The sequence below is a fragment of the Ophidiomyces ophidiicola genome (genome assembly GCF_022830035.1).
Source record: "Ophidiomyces ophidiicola strain CBS 122913 chromosome Unknown scaffold_4, whole genome shotgun sequence".
In the NCBI taxonomy this organism is placed as follows: Eukaryota; Fungi; Ascomycota; class Eurotiomycetes; order Onygenales; family Onygenaceae; genus Ophidiomyces; species Ophidiomyces ophidiicola.
The window spans coordinates 266,824-287,190 of record NW_026054644.1 but is presented as its reverse complement, the minus strand read 5'-3'; the positions used below and the strand labels follow the sequence as shown (position 1 = coordinate 287,190).

Here is a 20,367-nt window from a genome sequence, read left to right as displayed (position 1 = left end):
TGCCCAAACTGAAGCCGAGGAAGGGTTCTGCGATAGGGAAATCGCGAATACCATGGTTTCAGGCCATTTGACAATTCTCCTGGTGGTGTGGCTTCGTGCCGTTCAGCCAAAGGTACGGTGGGTTGGAGAATTGGTTCCGGTTATCGTCTTGGGTGCGTCCGAGCACCCTTCCGAATAAGAAAATGCGCGCGGAACAAGGCTTTTGAGTGTTTAAGAGCCATTTTCAGCTAGAGATTGGCCGAAATATTCTTGTGAGATATATGCCTGCCGCCGAAAAGCTTTACTCGGTACGGTACCTATTAAATACCCACAGGGAAATCTTCCTTTCGGAACATGAAGAAATCCTAGATCTTCTTACCTAGCTGAATGACATCGCGAGGCCCACGGTCTCTACATCACTATGGAGAGTCGGAACCTAATGCTTCGTCGACCTATCCATGCTCTATGAGCCATGCCAATTGAAAACAAGCCTTTGCCCAGCATCGCTTGGCCGAGATGCTTGATAAAGGCAGCGAGGCTAGCACTCTCAAGCCATTTAGCTGACATCGATATCACCAATCACGGCTATTCGCCGAGCGAGGGACATCGATCCAGATCGTCTTCAGAACTAGCTAGTGGATGCAATGGCTCCGGCTGGACATGGCCTGACCCAGCACCATACACGAACATAAACAGATAAGGAACAGAAAAGAAGGGCCAGAGAACCCGGTCCTGGTCAACTGCGCCGGTTCGAACCTAGTTTTTCCTGGTTATCTGCCAAAGGGCGTAGCATCTGCTGCGCCTTGCTGCCGGCTCTCTACCGAAGAGGCTGGCGGCACGCGGATGTGGACCTTTTCGCTCCTCAATATCTCCTTTTTTGTATACCCTTTTTTTTCACCTTAGGCTTTTTGAAAGCCTAATACATTGCACAGTTACAGGCGTCAATGCACATGAAACTCTTTTATTTGACCCAATTCAGACTATATATTATCATACAGCCCTTCTAAAATACTGGTTACCCATTTTGGCTGAGCGATAAGTATTCAACTCGGTTAGTGCTGGAGTGTCTATATAGGGGAAGATTTATACTATGGGAGGCGATGCCAACGGAATCCCCCAAGCAGAGAACCATTTAATGCATATTGCCCTGCTAGAGTCAACAGAAATCAGCTACTGAGAACTGCTAAGACAGCTTACGGGGGGGAGAAGTCACAAGATTCTTTCTTGTGACAGAAAAGCCCTTGGGAAAGGAAGGCAATACTTGATCCTTTCCGGTGCGGCTGGCACACTGTCGAAGGGGATGGATAGGTAGCTTTTCTTCTCTATCCGGCCTGAATGCCAATTTTGTGTTCCTACAGATGCACAGTGCATATGATGTAGAGCCAAACTGGTATCTAGCACTGGATCATTCTTGCGCAGAATCACAACACTGCAGTACATTTTCATGTAGACCACAATCATATAAATAATTACCCCGTAGAATAGTTTTACACTGGGGCGGATCTACCAGGTGCCCATGCCAATCACGCACGTGATCGTGATCTTTGCGACCCCTGGTGAGCCTACAAACCGTTGAAAGTTTCTTTCTATTGTCGGAAGGTTATTTGGGTCAATGTAAATTTCTTGAATTATATTTTTTGAGTGGGCAAATCAGATTACAATATTTAGCAAAACCTATCTTCCACGCGTATCGTCATGTCGAGTACACGAAAGCGCGCAAATGGTGTTGTTGTGACCGAGACGGCTGCATCGTCGCGTCCGAAACGCGGCGCGGTTGCCAAAGACATCGCAGGCCCTACCAGTGGCCCTGCTACTAAGCGAGCGACAAAACCAAAAGGTCTGTTTACCATATGCCCTAGATTAAATATTTTCAGATGGAATTAACGCTTTGTGGTAGCGAACACTGGCTCTAAGCGATCAAGTACCGAGCAGAAGACACCCGAGAAGAGCACTATCGAGGTGTCGCGGAAACGAAAGGCCACCGCGACGAAGGATGGCTCGAACGATGCTTCCAACGTGGAAGTCGGGAAGAAGCGCTCCAAAACACGCAAGACTGAGGCTGATGGAAAAAAAGCGGTTCGTTCAATTCAAGCCAATACCAAGTCCAACAGTAATGTCAAGACGAAGAAAGATGAAAGCACGGGAGCCAGGACCTACTGGCTGATGAAAGCGGAACCGGAATCGAGACTGGAAAAAGGTGTTGACGTTAAGTTCTCCATTGACGACCTGCGCGAAGCGAAGGAGCCTGAACCCTGGGATGGTTAGTTCATTTCCCTTGCATACCTCTGCAATCACGAGTCCCGAAGTCTGGAAACTAATATCATTCTCATTTTAGGCGTCCGAAATGCGACAGGTCCGTGTGGAGTTTTTTGCTGGTCTCATAGGGATAGTTGCGCTAATAATATGCAGCACGCAACCATATGCGTTCCATGAAGAAGGGCGATCTAGCTCTATTCTACCACTCAAATTGCAAAGTGCCTGGAATAGCAGGCACTATGGAAATTGTTCAGGAACATTCTATCGACGGTATGTTGACCCAATTCTCACACAGGTCATCCTCATAGATAATGACTGGTGAGTAGAATCCGCATTCGACCCCGCGCACCCGTACTATGATCCCAAATCCAGCAGAGATAACCCAAAATGGGAAGTTGTGCACGTCCAGTTTAGAAGCAAGCTAAAGAAGCTTATCACTCTGGCTGAGTTGAAGTCTCTGGGGAAACCTGGGAGTGCACTTGAGGACCTTCAAATGCTGAAGCAATCCCGCCTAAGTGTGTCTTCAGTGACACCGGAGCAATGGGAGTTCATCATGGGTTTGGCTGAAGAGGAAGATGCCGAAGAATGATGCAGGGCGCAACGAGGACGGGCATTTTAAGATGCCAGGCTACCCTCGGAACGATGCTCAAACGGTACGTATTGGAAAGCGAGAGGCGCGAACTATGTACTTTTATAGCGTCTGTTAGAGTAATCTGACTTGATAAGTATGCGCGATAGCCGCCCCTAGCCGCGGAAAAGGACCCCTGTTTTGGGCAAGGCCTATGACGTTAGTGTGCGGGAGCTAGGCGGCGAAGGGAAAGCCGACCCGAGTGCTTAGCTAAGCGGGTCGGGCGGCGTGAGGGGAAACTTGCTTGCACAACCTGGGGAGGGGCGCGGGTGCAGTACATACATAAAGCATCAATGTTCGGGCTGCGTTCATCGGTCCTTGTACTACGACGTGTTTGCCAGGCTGCTCCATCTGCCCCATTGCACACTACACCGCAAGTATCTATACACGCTCGATATTTCTCTGTTTCTTTTGCCAGGATGTCTGATCTCTCCACTCAACTTACAGCTCCGAACGGCCGGGAGTATACCCAGCCGTTAGGCCTGTTCATCAACAATGAATTTGTGGCTTCCAGGTCTGGCGAGAAAATAACCTCAATCAACCCTACGTAAGTTTGACTGCCCTGTGTTACGTACCTACATACGTCCATCCATGCGGACATAAACTAACTTCTCGTGTAGTAACGAATCCGAGATAGTTTCTGTATATGCCGCAGGGGCAGAAGACGTCGACATTGCAGTTAAGGCCGCTAGAAAGGCCTTAAAAGACCCGTCGTGGAAGGGATTATCCCCAACTGAGCGAGGCAAGCTCATGATTAAGCTCTCAGAACTAGTCGAGCAACATATTGAAACACTAGCTACCATTGAAGCCTGGGACAACGGTTAGCCTTTGCCAAAATCTCCCCCAATGTTATTTAGTAGCTTATCAGGTATATTTGGCCCTTAGGTAAGCCATACTCTGTTGCTCTCGGTGAGGACTGTGCCGAGGTCGTGGAGACCTTGAGGTTCTACGGCGGGTTTGCAGACAAGGTCTACGGCAGCACCATAAGTACTACTCCCGCCAAATTTGCATACACCTTGCGTCAGCCAATTGGTGTTGTTGGCCAAATCATCCCATGGAACTACCCGCTTATGATGGCCGCGTGGAAACTCGGACCCGCTCTTGCATGCGGCAACACAGTCATCCTTAAACCGGCAGAGCAAACTCCGCTTAGTATCTTGTATTTCGCCAATCTGGTGAAGGAAGCTGGCTTTCCTCCAGGCGTCGTGAATATCTTGAACGGATTTGGTAAAGACGCTGGTGCTGCCATCGCGTCTCACACGGATATCGACAAAATTGCATTTACTGGATCCACCGCGACTGGTCGACAAATAATGAAAATGGCTGCCGTAAACATGAAGAATATTACCTTGGAAACTGGCGGGAAATCACCTCTTCTAGTATTCGAAGACGCCGACATCGAGCAAGCGGCCAAGTGGGCTCATATTGGCATCATGTCGAACATGGGTCAGATTTGTACGGCTACTTCCCGTATTCTGGTGCATGATTCGATCCATGATAAGTTTGTCAAACAGTTTAAAGAGATTGTTGCGTCAACTAGCAAGGTGGGCGACCCGTTTGCCGACGACACTTTCCAAGGCCCCCAGGTTACGAAGGCGCAGTACGACAGGGTCCTTTCGTACATCGAAGCCGGCAAATCAGAAGGTGCCAAATTGGAAGCAGGCGGCGTACCACACAAGAATGTCGGCAGCGGCAAGGGGTTTTTCATAGAACCCACCATTTTCACTGGTGTGAGCGATAACATGAAGATCTACCGGGAGGAGGTGTTTGGGCCATTCGTCGTTATCGCCAGTTTTAGCACTGAGGACGAAGCAGTGTCCAAGGCGAACGACACAACATATGGCTTGGGTGCCGCAGTATTCACGCGAGACATCGAGCGCGCTCACCGCGTGGCGTCGGAAATCGAAGCAGGTATGGTCTGGATCAACAGCAGTAATGATAGTGATTTCCGGGTTCCATTTGGCGGCGTCAAGCAGAGTGGAATCGGAAGGGAACTTGGCGAGGCTGGATTGGACGCCTACTGCCAGACGAAGGCCGTGCATGTGAATTTGGGCACCAAGCTGTAAAGTCTGGATTTTGTATCTTGAAAATCCAATTGGAAATTGGCTTATGCTTGGAGATTTTCTCGTTTGCGATTTACCTTATAATACCGAGTGCCAGGCTCGAGAATGCCACTACAGTATTATGAACCAAGAGCGTTTTTTAAGTATTGCAGAGAAGGCCATACTATAAGTAAGGGTGAAACCAATCTCAACCCAGAGATCCTTAGCTGGCTTCCCGGGGAGCTTCTCAAAGATAGTATAACTTGGTGAAATGTCCGCATGAGAGCAAACACTGCGCAGAAATAGGCAGTAAAATTTGAGGGACACACGAGAGAGGACCTTGAACACAATGGATGGGAGTTGTTGTGGGATCCATATCATATCGATTTAGCTTTCAAAATCACTTCACTGGCCAAACATCCCGGGCAGTCTTCTGGAAAACGAACGCCGGGGGGTTTCTGCTGTGCCTGTTTTTGATAAGGCAAGAACCTCCTGTTGTGCCACCAGCGGCATCCAATCCAACATGCGGGCTGCCTCCATCGGGCGAGAGAAAGGCGGCTCTTTCAACCACATTATGAGCCTAATACAGAATGAATGTGTTCTCGCAGCTCCTTTGATACGGTGATGACTTGGACTTGGACTTGGACTTCGCGGTTTTTTACTTCACGCATCCGGGGAAACCCGCCAATGCAGATATTTGCAGCTTAGTATTCTGGTACCATAAATTCGGACCGACGCCATTGAAATGGGCAGTAGAGCACGATAGGCTTAATCCGGTTAATCTATTCCTGGCTCACGGGCGTTAGCAGCTACGAAGCGGGACAGTGTCATGGTCAACCTGCTGCTTGCCCATGGGGTTTAGTGTGACTTTGAGAAGTCTGACCGGCACTTCCTGACTGCGCTTGTTTTTTAGACAATACCGGCAGTCGATACGGCGTAACCTTTCTGGAGGAAATCCATTTCACAGTTCCACTCCTTCAGGTAGTCAGGTTAGGCAACACAGGTCTGGTCAAGGCGCCGCTTGCCTACAGTGCAAATGCCAATGCTCCTTACCATGGCATCCCTGGTCTCTGTCGTGACGCCGACGGCTCATGACTCAAGGTAAGGGTTGGATTTGCCTGTGGGAGGGCCATGCAGTCCGCTATGGAGTATGGGCATTCCGAGGTCGTCCGATTACTCCAGGAAGTCTTCCACGCCAGGACTGGCCAGTTCCGACCTGGCGGCTGGGGGGCCATAAATGTCAGCCGGTACCCAGAGATGTATATCTTGAGGTTACTGCGGGCCTGGAGGCAACAATGACAACCAAACAAATGCAGGGCAGGGTAGAGTCGAGAGACGCGGCAACCGAAACCCGTAAAAAAGGTACGAGTCACCAACCGCGCTGGTGTCTCATAGGGTAAGGAAGCAGAGCAGAAAAAACAAGAAAGAATGGTCTCGCATGTCGCCCGTAGTTCTTCCAAGTTGAAGGCCTCCTGCTAAAACGCCAGGTGGCTGAAGAGGCTGAGGCCGGGGTTTTATCGGCCGCCAAGCCGGCGACGGTTGTCTCTGGCCCGATGACATAACACTAACTAATTCTGAAATCCAACGTCCTCTTTGTCGTGAGTCAATAAATCCTTCGGCGGCGAAAGGCGCTCGAGGCCTTTATTCACGATGCAGTCGGGGAACCAGCTGCCCGCATACCATGGCCTAAAAGCGTACTCAACCCTGGCCGGGGTTCTAAACGTGCTTTGTCCTTGATTTTGATCGGTTTATGTCTATTGCTGCCAGTGATGCATACTGGATAGCAGATACGCCGCATGCATTCTTATTACTCCTGCTCGTTCCTTCACGTCGAGCTGAGTCGTTGCTATCCCTACTTCTTGACTCCGCATCAAATGGGGCATCTGATCTTCTTTCCGGACAACCTAAGGGTATCTGATTGTGCAGATGGCAGCACCATTGGCTTCTTTTGTTATTATTTACGTACAAGGGGCCTGAACGATCCTTTTGATCCAGCGGGACGTAGCGTCAAATCCAGCACCGTTTCTACAGAGCGTTATCATATATCCCAGGAGGTACCGTACCGCTGGGTGCGGGCCAAGCACTCTCGGTCCTGAATCCATCGAGCGTGGTCGGAGGCCCATAGGCCGGTATGTAGGTGGCATATAGTGCTGAAGCATACACTTCAATTATGACCACCAAGACCTCATGGGGCGATTGTCGGCTGGTGATTTAAAATACGGATTCCCGCTGGTCCCAGCAGAAGTATGCGCTAATCCTCACCCTCCTCTTATTTTCTTTTCGATATCTGGCATCAAATGCCTTACGCAGGAGCGCGGATGCCATGGTTCACCTTTACTCTGCTCCGCAATGGTTAATCGTCGGACATAGAAGCCACTGGGCGAAGCTGAAGTATATTATTCCCGCAACCGTATCGTTTCTGTTGTTCTGCTGGCTGCTGCGTTTGACGGGTCATCATATTCTCGGTACAGTTGATCCATTCCTTTCGGATATCAAACGACAGCACTCGAGCCACCGATGGATGCTAACCAGGGGGCGTAGAAAGAGTTAGCACACAGCAAGTTGCACAGCCGACCATTGGCAAGGTTTCTATGGTATATGGAAACGTCTCAGTTTACGAGAGAGCTCTCCAGACACATGCAGGGCATAGCCGGCGATTTGGGTATCCTGAGTTTGTTTTGCGCAAAAAGATACTCGGCGGCTATTGGAGTAAAAATGCGATTTTGATGTCTGTTTTGTTGCAGGAGTTGCAGCGGCCGGAAGGCCAGCGGTTGGAATGGATCTTGTGCGTGCTACCCATACTCCATGAGACCGGCGTCATCTAGAGTCGCTCATTTGGACCTAGCTCAAGCTCTTATTCTGATGTAGCTGGTTCGATGCCGACACCGTGTTAATGAACCCCAACATACCGCTGGAAACGTTCCTCCCTCCGCCCCATTTGTCGCACATTCATCTTCTCGTCAGCAAAGACTGGAATGGACTGAACAACGGCGTCTTTTTCATACGCGTGCACCCTTGGTCTCTCAAATTGCTCACTGCGGCTAGCGCCTACCCGATCCTAAAACCCGAAGTCCACCTCGTGTGGCAGGACCAGTCGGCCTTAGCAGAACTGTTCAAGATGGAGTATTTCTCCTCCTCTGTTGTGTTCTGCCCATTGCGGTGGTTCAATGCATATCCTGAAGATTGGCTTGAGGCGGGTCGGAGTAGTGCCTCGTCCTCGCATCTCCACTTGCAACCGGGAGACCTGCTTGTTCATTTTCCAGGCACATCTCGTGAAAAGCTGAACGAGACGATGATGCCGTACATTGAAATTGCAGAGGGACATCAGAAAGCCTGGGAACTGCGGTTGGGGGAAACGTATTATCAAACGGAGATAGAGTCATTTTGGAAAAATATGTCGTCGAATGTTACTCGTTTCTGGCCGCATGGCGCGATTGCTTCCTCGCCAGTGTCTGGACCTTAGTTCGTAAGAAGCTACGGCTCACAAGAATTCGCATTCTTACACAGTGGTAAATGGGAAGCCGTGGGATGTCTAGTAAAAGTGATTTTTGCTACAAACGGCCATTCGCCGAAGATACATTCGCAACGGCAATAGAACTGTTAACGAGAAGACCGAAAGTGCATTTCAATCCTTGAATCATTGGTATCCGCAGTTTAATTATCACTTGCCACACTACAGTAGTCATGAGCTCCATGTCTCTTTTCTCACAAATTTGTCACATTGGCCGGTTCGTGTGGTTGATAATAGCTGAGGTACGGTCAGGTTCTCTCAGGCGGTCGTCGGCGTATGCCAGTGTATCGGCCATGAAGCGTTCTAGATCAAACTTCTCTGCAAGACCAATTTCCTGCAGTTTCCGAATCGCCGCTTTTGTCCAACTGACACAATTCTGCTTCGGATGGGCGCTTTTAAGTGGAAGCGGGATGGATTCGAGAAGCCCGTATATTTCCGAATAGGGCACTTCATTCGGGACCTTTCCTATCATCACGCGGCCAAGGAGAGAGTGTGACGCTACGAGCTACAAGCTGGAGAGAAGTGCCTAATTCATCTGATCTCATATTGAAGAGGGATCTAGATGCATTTATATAAGCAAGTGGCTAGCGAGCTCTTACTACATAGTAGTCAAAATACGTAGTAGTTACTGTAGCCAACATTGAAACTACAAGGTGGTGGTAATGGTTACATAACAGCTCAGAAAATCGGTAACCCGATGGTAGTGCAGAGATCCGCGATTCCGCTATGGAATCTCAGCCTGCATCAGAACCTTTGTCATATTGGTTCATTCACCAACCCACTTGAGATATAAGCCGGATTATTGAAACCCCCGACAAGAGCCAATAAAATCTCCACTAAATATGTGTCGCATGCAGACTCTTCTTCTCTCGCTTCGACTTGCTCTCGGAAACAAAATCTTCGGCAAAGTTGGCTTCTGGGGGGTCCGAGTCAGCCCTGGAAGAATCATCAAAGGGCCCTGCGAGACAACAGAGCTTGCGGCCCTACAGTATGTCGCTGAGAACACAACTATACCTGTTCCAAAAGTCCTTAAAGTCCATGATTACAACGGCCGACTTTACATTGAACTAGAATGGATTCGTGGAATTGATTTGCAAGCCGCGTGGCTTCGTGGAAATCTTTCACCTAACCAGAAAACACTGCTTATTACCGAAATTGCAGCGTACATTTCCCAGCTGCGAAATCTTGAGCCCCCACGGCCGGGGTTTGTTGGTTCGGTGTCCCAAGGCGAAAGCCTGGACCATCGAGTTGGGTCGGCGCCTTTTGGCCCCTTTACCAGTCACACGGAATTCCACTCCTTTCTTCGAAGACATATCCCGCTTCATGATAGCTCAAAGGTGTTCGGCCCCGAAGTCGAGAAGTGCCATTCCCGTGCCTACCGGAGCTGTTTTACTCATGCTGACCTCAGCCCGCGGAACATCATTGTACGAGACGGGAGAGTAGCAGCCATCATTGATTGGCAATTTGGCGGTTGGTATCCGGAGTATTGGGAGTATACAAAGGCTTATTTTGGCCAACTTGAAATATCAGATTGGTATGAAGGATTACACCACGCCTTCGACAGCTACGAGGACGAATTAAAGGCCGAGCGGCTTCTTTGGAGGCAATGTGACCAACCTGGGATGCCTTGGTAGATATCATTGCCATTCAGCCATTCTTGTAATGTGATGGGAAATCCCTTGTCCGTGGGGTCAGCCTACGAGTCCTCACAAACATGCCAGCAGAGTTGCAAAATCGCCAAGAAACGCATTTCGATTACTCAGCGTCACGTGCCAGCCGCAAACAAGGCAAACAACCGCCATCGCTCGATAACAACCAAACAAACCTCATGGCCTTTGCGGAGATTCCGTTGATCGACCTGTCGCTTGCTGCCGACCCGCTGACCCGCCCGCTTGTGCTGGCGCAGCTGCACCGTGCGTTGATCTCTGTCGGCTTTCTCTACGTCTCGAACCATGGCGTTCCCGACACCGTGGTGCGCGAGCTCGTGCAGGTGCTGCCGCGGCTGTTTGGCCTCGACCGCATGGCCAAAGACGCGATAGCGATGCGCAATTCGCCGCATTTTCTGGGTTACTCTGGCGTTGGCGCGGAGACTACCGGTGGGCAGACAGACAGCCGGGAGCAGGTTGAGTTTGCGACGGAGTTGGCGGCGGTGGATTCGCCGGCGGCGCCGTTGTATGAGAAGCTGAGGGGCCCGAATCAGGTAGTTATTTGTTTGTGTCTCGTCGATAACGTAGTGGCGTCGCTGACGATGGAAATTGCCTGTTTATCAAAGTGGCCCTCGGAGCTCCCCAATCTACGTCCGATCGTCACATCGTACATCGACGAACTCACCGCACTCGGTGAGCGGTTCCTCAGACTTGTAGCGGACGCTCTTTCCCTTCCCTCCGATGTCTTTTTGCCCTTTCTATCAGATCAACACCGTCTCAAGCTAGTTCACTATCCAGGATCTCAAAAGTCGCACTCTGGCAGTTCGTGCATCCAAGGGGTTGGCCCACACAAAGATTCCTCCGGATGGTGGACGTTTTTGCTGCAAGCTTCACCGCCGGATGTAAAAGGGCTACAGGTTTTGAATAAGAATGGCGACTGGATTGATGTTCCTGTAATACCAGGAACCTTTGTCGTGAATATCGGCCAAGCGTTCGAAGTTGTCACCAATGGAGTCTGCAAGGCCACAACGCATCGTGTGCTGATATCTGGCGAGAAAGGCAGATATAGCGTTCCATTTTTCCCGGGCGTCCGGCGCAGCTTAACAAAGAGTGAGGCCACTGAGACTCTGAAGCAGCACTTCAGTGGCGTGGTCGACGGCGGTGAATCTGCTGAAGGCAGCGGGGTCGATTCGGCCTTTCTCAAAGGCAAATACGACACATGGGGGGAGTCTCAGTTGAGGACAAAAATTCGAAGCCATAAGGATGTTGGGAAGAGATTCTATGGCGATGTTTTTGATTTGTATGTCGATGAGAGTTGATGTCGTCGGATTGAGCTATGCATATGTAGCTGTCATTTCGTAACGGATATGGTACAAACGAGTGCGGTTCTGCTATTAACATTATGGGCTCATATATTTAACGCCTTAGATGAAAAAAAAATTTTTAACGGGTCACGAACGCAGAACAGCTTTTGATTTGGCAACATGGGATCAATTCGTTTTCTGTTTCGTACGACACATTTCTTCCAAATTGTCGGCGTTTGGTCGAGCAACTTCTGGGTCTTGTCTGAGCTGGCCCCAGCTTAATAGCCGGGCAGTCAAGCAGTTCTTAGCCAATACCAGACAGATGCATTTGAAGATAGTCATCAGAGCTTGTTGCGGCAAGAGCTTCTTTGGCAACGTCGGCAAATTTTTGGCCCTGGCTGCATTTTCTCTCAGCATCGAGGCGCTGCCAGAATTTGGTGACGAGGAAGGTGGTGTGGGCGCCCGCGGCGGCATATTCCAGGGAGGCCGGAGAGTTCATGTTTGCCTACAAGGTTGGATTAGCTCGTCCGTTAACTCTCTGCTGCACAAAGCCGACGGCCTGGACCGCAGCAGCGGGGGTGCATACCCAGATCTCCTCAATGCCGTGGCTGTGCAAGGGCTTTGCGGCGGGAGAGCCGGCCTGTCGGGTGACCGTGCGGGTTGTGTGGAACGCGCTGCTGCGCACGGGGTCGTTGGTAACGGCGTGCACGACGGAGCCGCGCTGGTTCTCTGTGGCCCCAAAGACGATGAGCCGCCTAGTCGACATGGTCCTTGGCCAGCAGCAGCAGCAGCAGCGGCCGGATGGCGTTGGCCAAAGGGCGGGCGGGGGCGGGTAGGTAGCCGGCAAGCAGCAGCAGCACAAGCACGGTGGAGACGGCGAGTGGGAGGGCGCGGAGCAGCGACTGCGCAGTTGCGTTGCTTAGCAACACCATATTGCGAGAGCGTTGTTGTTCTTGTTGTCGTCGTCGTTGTCTCTGATCTTCTCTCTTTTCTCCTTTTGGTGGTGGTGACGTCATCTAACTAACTACCGATAAGCTGTTTGGCACTTGAGCTTGGCAAATGCTTGGAATCACCGCGCGATATTTGCTGGGAGGGCGAATCCTAGAGACCAGGAAGCTGGCTACCTTCTCATATAACTACAGAGTACGGAGTACACAGTGATGATCAGATGCGTCTGCTTTTCTGTGAAGCGACTGAAGCTCTGTGGGCATGTGCGCTGCTGATCCGCCATCTAGTTAACTATTCTACAGGGATAGACCTTGTGTAAATCTTTTTTATTTTTCATCTGTTGTTCTCGAAGACATCTGCCGATATGGGGGCAGCTAGTCATACTTTATGGTATACAGAGTATGGAGTATCAGCTCAGAGTAGCAGGGTCGTTGACCAGATAACCCAGCACCAGTCCACTAGGAAAGGAATGGTGGTGTGAGGTACAGTGTACCCCAGCTAACTCTGACTGGGTTAGATGTCTAGATGTGAGCTTGTACAGTTCCGTACAACAGCCTCTTTCAACAAACGTTGCCGTCAGCCACGCAGGCCGACAATATCTGCAGCGCTTTGTATATATTCTCTTCAGACCATTGCGGGCCCCCAGAAGTGCAGCAGTAATAGCCCAGCCAACCCTCCCGCACACAGCTAGTGATATCTCTGAAGCATGGGCAACCCAGTCTCAGAAGCACCCAGGCAGTGGAGCCTGGGCATCAATGCTTGCGGTACGGGACTTCTAGCGGGTGCTGACGGACCCCGATTGGGGATTGAGTCCTATGGAGCGGTTCAAAGTCGAGCCACCCACCTATCCCAGTCGCAAGTCTTCGGGTACTGCCGCAGACGCCATGCCACAACGAATGAGAAGGGGTGGATCATGGTCCGGACGGAGGGGTCGGAGCGCCGGCCACCCAACCAAGAGGATGACCATCGTCGGGGTGTCTTGTCCGTGTTTGCAGGCGCGCTGGTTCGTTACATAGTTGGAGATGACAGCACAGTTGGCGTGTTGTGAGGTCGACTTTCTTGGATGTCGGTGTTCTTAGCGCCCGTTGCTTTATAGTTAACTAATTAGTTAACTATTTATTAGCGATTTTAATCTAGAAGAACCATGTCGATAATCTTCCTTCCAACGATCCATCGTCCAGCCAGGCATTATTCTCTGACGTTCGGGTCGCCGCACCGCTTACAACGGGTGAGGTAGTTAACGCCATGCCACACACCGTTGCGCTATAGATCGCGCGATGCTTCCTGCAGCCTCCTAGTCAGCTAGCTCTCGTCTGCGCCGTCGCGCTTCACATGGCACGCATGAAACCCGTGCATCCTGCCGTGGATGGCTCCTCGCCCGCCTGCCTGTTTACTCCCGGCCGCCGGCGTTTCTGCTGCGGCGGGAGTGTCGTGGCACGGCATGTTCTGTCTGTCCCGTCCCGCTGCCGCCGTTGCGCGTCACGCCAACGCCGGTCTGGATCGCACGCTCGTTTGTGCCACACGCCCGTCAAGGGATAAAAAGGCCCCGTTGGCCCCTCCGGCTGCGCTGGCGCATCGTTTTTCTCGCCGGAATCGCTGTTTTTTTTTCCGTCGTCGCTTCGCCCTTCAACGTGTGTATCCACCCGCATCGTCTACAACCACTCATGGCTGTCTCATCGCTCGTCCGCTTCCCGCTGCTGCTGATGCGCCTGCTGCAGTGGGCCAGCGCCGTCATCGTCATGGGCATCGTCTCGTTCTTCATCCACGGGGGCCCCAAGGACACCCATCTGGTCTTTGAAGAAGTCATCGTGAGCATCTTCCCTCCCCAGACCCACTCTCCGCTACATCATCCAAGGAACGCAGAACTGATCAATCCAGGCCGTCATGTCCGTCGCCTTCTTCCTGCCGGGTCTCGTCTCGCCCTTCGTGCCCAGCGTCGGCTGGTTGGCCTTCCCTGTTGACCTGATCTTCTCTTACCTGTAACATCCTCCCATCTTCATCCACTGAGCGGCCGTTTGCTCTCGCCATTAAGCAGATCTATTATCACTGACGCCATCTAGCTGGTTGACTTCTTTCATCTTCGCCACTCAGGACTACAGCGCCGGCGCCGACTGCGAGGAAAACGCCCCGCCTGGAGAAAGCTGCAAAATCAAGCACGCTTCGCAAGCGTTCATCTTCATTGCCTTGTACGTTCCTCGTCGTCGCCATCATTATCATCATTCTCGTCGCTTTCTGCTGGCCTAGCTAATGCCGCCGTCTAGCTTCTGCACTATGTGCTCCGCCGTCCTGGAGAGCTGGAACCTCTGGTCGCACCACAACCGCTCCCGCGAGCCCGTCTCTAGCCATACCAAAGAAACGCCTCGAGAGGAGCCTGTTGTGACCGGCACCGCTGCGGCTTAAATTTCCCTCACTCAATAATATATGTATAAACCCCCAGATAACCCCCCCCGTACCGGCGGTGAGCGAGGTTGATGATATTGTTGTTTTTCGTGATGAAGAGACGGCTTTCGTGTATTTATTCGGGGTCAATTTGACAATATACCTAATGCGGTTGTAATAATGACAGATAACTTTGGGCCAGGGGATGCCACTTGCTGCGCGCTCCTGGGCAGCTGCATGTTGCTTGTATTAATGATAGTTTCGTGAGATTTTAACACGCCACTCGCTATTCTTGGCAGAGATAATCAATCCTTCGGATTCAATTCCATCTAAAATGCTTAACAAGGGTATATAATTGAGTTCATGCGCAAAACACGTCCCAAACACCGTTTTTCCCGCTCTGTTAACGGGGTATGCATGTCTGTGTACATGTTGCTTTTATATAACGACGGCAAAGGCCAGCTTGGCAATTAGATACTCGCCCGTCGTGGCGCCATCGTTCGTCTCAGTTTCTTCTTTTCCTCCGTCTCTTCCTGCATTGGCAAGTTGCCTTCATTCTTCAAGCGCTCCAAGAACCCCTTACCAAACTTATACCCAACCTGGTAGATCTCATCAAAACGCCCAAATTCCAGAGTCCCAAACGCATCAACGGGAGGTCTCATGTAAAGGCAGCCGGGCATGGACTTGGCCCGTTCAAGAGCATCTACCGAAGATACATACGCCAGCCGAGCTTGGATCTCTGAAAGCGTGGGAGGGTTGGGAAGCGCGGAGAAAGGATTCCATCGGTTCACCAACGCCCAAAAGCCGGAAAGCGAATCGCCGTATCCCTGTGGTGTGTTGTCGTCGATAGCACCAACGTCAATCGCAAAAATCACATCTGCGCCAAGCGACTTCATTCTCGCGACGGTAAGGTTATCGACATATCCACCGTCAAGCAACATATTCCCCTCATCGCATAGTGGCGGAAGCAGGCCTGCCAGGGACATTGACGCACGAACATACCGCCATGCGTAGCCTGAGGAATGAAATTCGAGTCGCGACTTGCTAATATTAGTTGTATTGCAATAGAACTCGAGCCAGAAATCCTCAATGTGACTGTTTCCAAAGGCTTTGAATATGCCTCGGTTGAATTCGTGCCCGGTAGTATACGAGGCGGACGGGTAAGTCAGATCCAATGCAAACCTCCACATGCTGGCCATTCGCCCGGCGAATTTTTTGGCGCGGCCATATGCAGGTACAACATCTGCATCCCTTGCATATAATGCGCCGATAAATGAGCCAATGGACGTACCTCCAATGATATCGATTGGGATGCCGGCTTCTTCCAGTGCCTTAATCACACCAATATGCGCGATGCCCCTCGCCCCTCCACCACCTAGAACGAGCCCAACAGACTTCCCACAAAGCCGACGAGCTAGACGGTGAAAGTCGCCTTTAAAAGGAGTCGAGGTTGAATATGCCGGCGCTTGCCGAATCCGGCGAGAAGTGTATTTCTGTATTTCCGCTTGGATTACCTGTACTCTTTGCTTCAGTACTGCGCCGAGGCGTTTAATTTCGGGGTGAACGGGCTCCGCTGTAAGTCTAAATGACATCTGAATGTGGTGATGACCACCATTGATCCACATCCGATTCTGTAGCCATTGCCTTGTAAGGCCTGGAGGAGAGTATTGTTCAACATGTAGTAGAACAAGTTCTTTTCTGGCGGTAGTCTTCATACCGAGAAGGAAGCGCTCATATTCGCCAATAGTGGGAGACCCTTCGGCTAGAGCGACAAGGAGAATACAATCTGCTTGGCTAATACATGTCTGAGTCCAGGGCGCATTGACGCTGGTGTCGGCAACATAAAGGACCATGCCATATCTTTCTTCGAGATCGGCAAGGTACTGTGCGAGCTTAAGTTTGCCCATTTTACTAAAGGCATGCCGACCAAGGTGGTTCAAGATGTCAGCTTGGTGTAGTGACGTGACGCCATTCGTAACCCCGACCTGGTTGAAGGCATTTAAGAGCCTGTTTCCAAATTCGATGACCGGAATACCAGTAGTAACAGGAAGGATTGCGACGGTGCGAAGGTTGAGAGTAGAGGTTGTCGTTTTAGCGCCGTCTGATGGGCTTTTATCACAAGCTTTCTCAAGTGGGTTGTCAATAATGTGTCGCATGCGCTGAGCGATTAGCTTCGAAATCTGAATAGTTATACCTGGGTGCTCTTGAGCAAGGCTATTAAAAAGAGTCCGTGGAAACTTGGCCAATTCTGTATCGCGAATAGCATGTAAAGTGGCAGGTCTCGTTGATTCGGTCATGACTTCTAACTCTCCAACACTATCCCCCTGGCCGTATTCGCCAAGAACACTAACTTTGCCGTCACCTTTGTCTAATACGGAACGCAACCGGCCATTAAGCACAATATATATCGCGTCGCTCTCGTCACCCTGATGGTGTATCACCTGGCCAGCATTAACTTGAACCCACTCAAGAGCAAAGTCAATGTGTAGAATAAGACGCGGGAGAATGTTTGTCAATCGTTTTGCCATTGTGAGCATAACAAGAGGATACCGATCAGCAATCCTCTCGAGTACAGTGCGGGGGAGAAAACCGACGTAGACATCAGTTTTTGCCGTGACATCTGTAAACGATCGATATGAAGTTATTGACCCGATATAGCCTTCAATACCACCAGGTTTCACCATGTAAAGTGAGCGCCTGGATATTCTTTTCTTCTGGTTTGAGGTATTGGTAAGAGAGAGTCCTTTTGAGGTATTGCTTGAAACCCTACTGAGTGGCAATAAGAAGTCGTCGGCCGTCGTTCCGCGAGATGAGCCTATAAGGTCCTCGCCTTTTTCGTTAATCGGAATACCTACATCTAAAAATCCATCGATGACATAGTATAGACCTGGGTTGCGTTCTCCTTGTTCAACAAGCACAGATCCTCTGGGAAAATAGACAATTTCAATTTCGTCTTGGAGTTCAGACCTGAGATTATGAATAGACGAGGTGCCTCCAGCAGAGGTTGCTGACATCGACATGAGCGATTCTGAATCACCATCGCCGAATCCATCGTATGGGTCCATGAAGCCAAACGCATTATTGAAAACTGCCTTTTGTCGGCGTGAATCATATGATACTAGCTGCGGAGATGCATCTCCAGAGTTATGCGTCTTTCGCAGTAAATCTGTAGTACTTCCCACAAGCCCCAATGCTTTCATCATGCAGCTAAGAATGGACTCCCTAAAAAGAGCGTCTTCATCAATTGCATCCTCCATTTGAAATGTAATGTTTTGAGCTGGAAATTTGAACAACGGCCGTCCAGCCGTGGTAAGTGGGGTGGGTGGATGTTCTGCGGGGCTCTTGAAGCCGGAGGCAGCATCATAGAAGATGCTTCGTCCATTCAAACGCTCACTACCGTACCGTGGTCCGAACCGCGAAAGTTGGATTGTGGATAACAAATCACCCGGGCTGACACCAGATGATTCATGATCACCATATTGGGAAGAATTTGAGATTCCGCCTTTGCTCCGAGCAGCGGCTATTTTCGCCTGAAATGCGGCATCTTTTCTCAGCGAGCTACTGGATCTGCGTCTCCGATTAATGGCAGGATTGTGGAGAGCAATTCCCTTTGTTCCATCTTCAGGCCCCAATCTTTCCTTTTCCTTTGTAAACTTGTCCTTGAGTCGGTTAAGAGGGGCACCACGCAAGTGATTAGGCAAGTCGAAAGACGTATACTTAGTCATTTGTTTCCCAATACTGAGAACTTCAGTAGTTAAGCCTAAGTAAGAGTGCGCGGTAGCAAATGTGACACGTTGAAGTCTTGTAAGAATTACTTGTATGATGTGTGCAGTAGCTTTTGGATAAACCCGGGTCAAACGTCGAAAGGCGCTGGCGGGAATAATAGCAATGGTGGTATCTACCATTGCACGGGCGAGGATGTCGGGGTGCACTGACTTTTCCCTCTTGAACTTTGATGGCCTTTTAAGCCGATGATGTTTTAGGAGGTGTTGCGGGGCACTGGGACTGCCCAGCGCTAATGGCGGTACGGAAGGCAATATACTGCCGTTGGCTTGTGGTGAGATGTCTCTTTGCTCAGCAAAGCTGGTCCTTAATGGGCTGCCCAGCACATTGGCGGGCGTCACTGGTGTCGAACCGGGCACCTGAACGCTTGTATTTCCTGAACTCGAAGCCCGGGATCCGGAGTCTTCAGTCTCGCGCAATTTTACGTCTTCACTAAAAAGGGATAGGATGGAGAACAGCGACGACATTGACGCTCCGTTTTTCACTTCAGTAAGTAATTGGTAACCTTGGTGGCCTGGGCGACGACTGGCTTCATCCTCCTCAGTAGAATCATCCACAACTTCTTCCGTAGATAAGTCATTGCGTTCGACGTGTCTTTCTTGTATCGACTTGACGAATATCTGGACCAGCCCGTCAACAACCAGACAAAAACCTTTTTCTTCTTCAAGCAGCAGTGTTTCCCCTGCAATTAGCTTCCGTGTTTGCATCGTCCGCGTTAGTTCATGAAAGACGGGCCTCTCGAGGTAGCCGAACACTTTGATAGCGCTCAGAAACTCGTCGAGATAGTTCGACAGTCCTGGTTTCGAATCCCCATCTTGTGAGTCGGGAAACAGATCGATCTCAGGCTCTTTCCTTTGCGGCTCTGGAGGTAGTCGAGAGTAAATATTAAGGAACCGATAGCGGATAAACCAGCTGATGGTGGACACGACGAGTAATAGAATTATTAAGCTGTTAGACTATCAGTAAGAATTCACGGCGCTCCAATGGACGGAGGCAATGCTCACAGAGTGGTAAAGTTCATTGTGAAGGTGAGGCTCATAGAGAACAGAGTAAATAGCGAGGTTGGGATGGTGATGGTGGTGAAGGTAATGAGCCAGTAGAGAATTCTGGGGACGGCCTGAACGAGGTACAACAGGAGGCGGCCCAGGTAGGAAGCCATGGCGAGCTGCGAGAGAACGAACTGTAGCGGGTTGGGGGAAGACCCGGCCGGACAGGCAGCGATGGCGGGGGCGGGGGAGGGAGAGAGAGAGGGCGACAGAGAGGGGAGGAGAGAGGGGGGGCAGGGAGGAGCGGCGGGCGGACAAAAAGCCCGCGGGGGGGGGGCGGGATGCTCGCGATGGCGGCCGTCATTGGCGGGCGAGCCAGCCGCGGCAGCCGCGGCAGCCGTGTAGAGCATGGCGGGCAGGCAGAAGCGCCGGTAGGCGACGACAACAGCAGAGCAAGGAGGAGCAGGTGATAGTGGTAGTGGTGTGACGATCTTCGCTGGCGCTAACAAGCACGCTTCGATGCGGAACGTGGGCCCGGAGCGCTGAGCTTGTTGGCTGTCACCAGTCGTGGCGGCACGCTCGGGATCCCACGCAGGCCAACCGGCATCTCCAGGCCGTATACCGAACAGACTCTCAAAGCGCGTGCGATCACCGGCGTGAGCGAGCGAGCGAGCGAAGCTGAACGGCTGACGAGACCAGGGGCGAGCTGCAGCCGAAACGAGCGCCGATTGGAGGTCGAGTCGCGGGCGGCAAGTTAGTCAGCATGGCTTAGTCAGCGACGCGCGACGCGTGATTGCGCGTGTGTCCGGCTGACTCAGCCCCCATTGACCGGTATGCGCTAACGGCGGATCTACGCGCGCCTCGCGCCCCGGCCCGTTGCGACCAGCCAAATCAGCTTTCCGTCC

The 20,367-nt window shown here is 51.1% G+C and overlaps 6 protein-coding genes across 6 annotated transcripts; 4 read left to right on the top strand and 2 right to left on the bottom strand.

The window, feature by feature from the left end:
* Nucleotides 1–1,674: 1,674 nt before the first annotated feature.
* On the top strand, nt 1,675–2,824 carry LOZ57_001522 (uncharacterized protein; the record flags this gene model as incomplete). Its single annotated transcript, XM_049250610.1, has 5 exons — nt 1,675–1,816; nt 1,877–2,239; nt 2,315–2,332; nt 2,389–2,505; nt 2,562–2,824. 5 exons carry the CDS (start codon nt 1,675–1,677, stop codon nt 2,822–2,824), a joined length of 903 nt encoding a protein of 300 aa, XP_049110194.1.
* A 458-nt stretch (nt 2,825–3,282) lies between these two features.
* On the top strand, nt 3,283–4,929 carry ALD2 (mitochondrial aldehyde dehydrogenase; the record flags this gene model as incomplete). The annotated part of the gene is made up of 3 exons (XM_049250609.1): nt 3,283–3,410; nt 3,484–3,683; nt 3,749–4,929. The coding sequence occupies 3 exons, from the start codon at nt 3,283–3,285 to the stop codon at nt 4,927–4,929; spliced, it is 1,509 nt and encodes a 502-aa protein (XP_049110193.1).
* A 4,329-nt stretch (nt 4,930–9,258) lies between these two features.
* On the top strand, nt 9,259–10,050 carry LOZ57_001520 (uncharacterized protein; the record flags this gene model as incomplete). The annotated part of the gene is made up of 1 exon (XM_049250608.1): nt 9,259–10,050. One exon carries the CDS (start codon nt 9,259–9,261, stop codon nt 10,048–10,050), a length of 792 nt encoding a protein of 263 aa, XP_049110192.1.
* An 80-nt stretch (nt 10,051–10,130) lies between these two features.
* LOZ57_001519 (uncharacterized protein) lies at nt 10,131–11,381 on the top strand (the record flags this gene model as incomplete). Its single annotated transcript, XM_049250607.1, has 1 exon — nt 10,131–11,381. The coding sequence occupies one exon, from the start codon at nt 10,131–10,133 to the stop codon at nt 11,379–11,381; it is 1,251 nt and encodes a 416-aa protein (XP_049110191.1).
* Nucleotides 11,382–11,670: 289 nt separating this feature from the next.
* On the bottom strand, nt 11,671–12,132 carry LOZ57_001518 (uncharacterized protein; the record flags this gene model as incomplete). Its single annotated transcript, XM_049250606.1, has 2 exons — nt 11,671–11,871; nt 11,953–12,132. The coding sequence occupies 2 exons, from the start codon at nt 12,130–12,132 to the stop codon at nt 11,671–11,673; spliced, it is 381 nt and encodes a 126-aa protein (XP_049110190.1).
* Nucleotides 12,133–15,163: 3,031 nt separating this feature from the next.
* On the bottom strand, nt 15,164–19,635 carry NTE1 (phosphatidylcholine and lysophosphatidylcholine phospholipase; the record flags this gene model as incomplete). The annotated part of the gene is made up of 2 exons (XM_049250605.1): nt 15,164–19,424; nt 19,481–19,635. The coding sequence occupies 2 exons, from the start codon at nt 19,633–19,635 to the stop codon at nt 15,164–15,166; spliced, it is 4,416 nt and encodes a 1,471-aa protein (XP_049110189.1).
* Nucleotides 19,636–20,367: the final 732 nt, after the last annotated feature.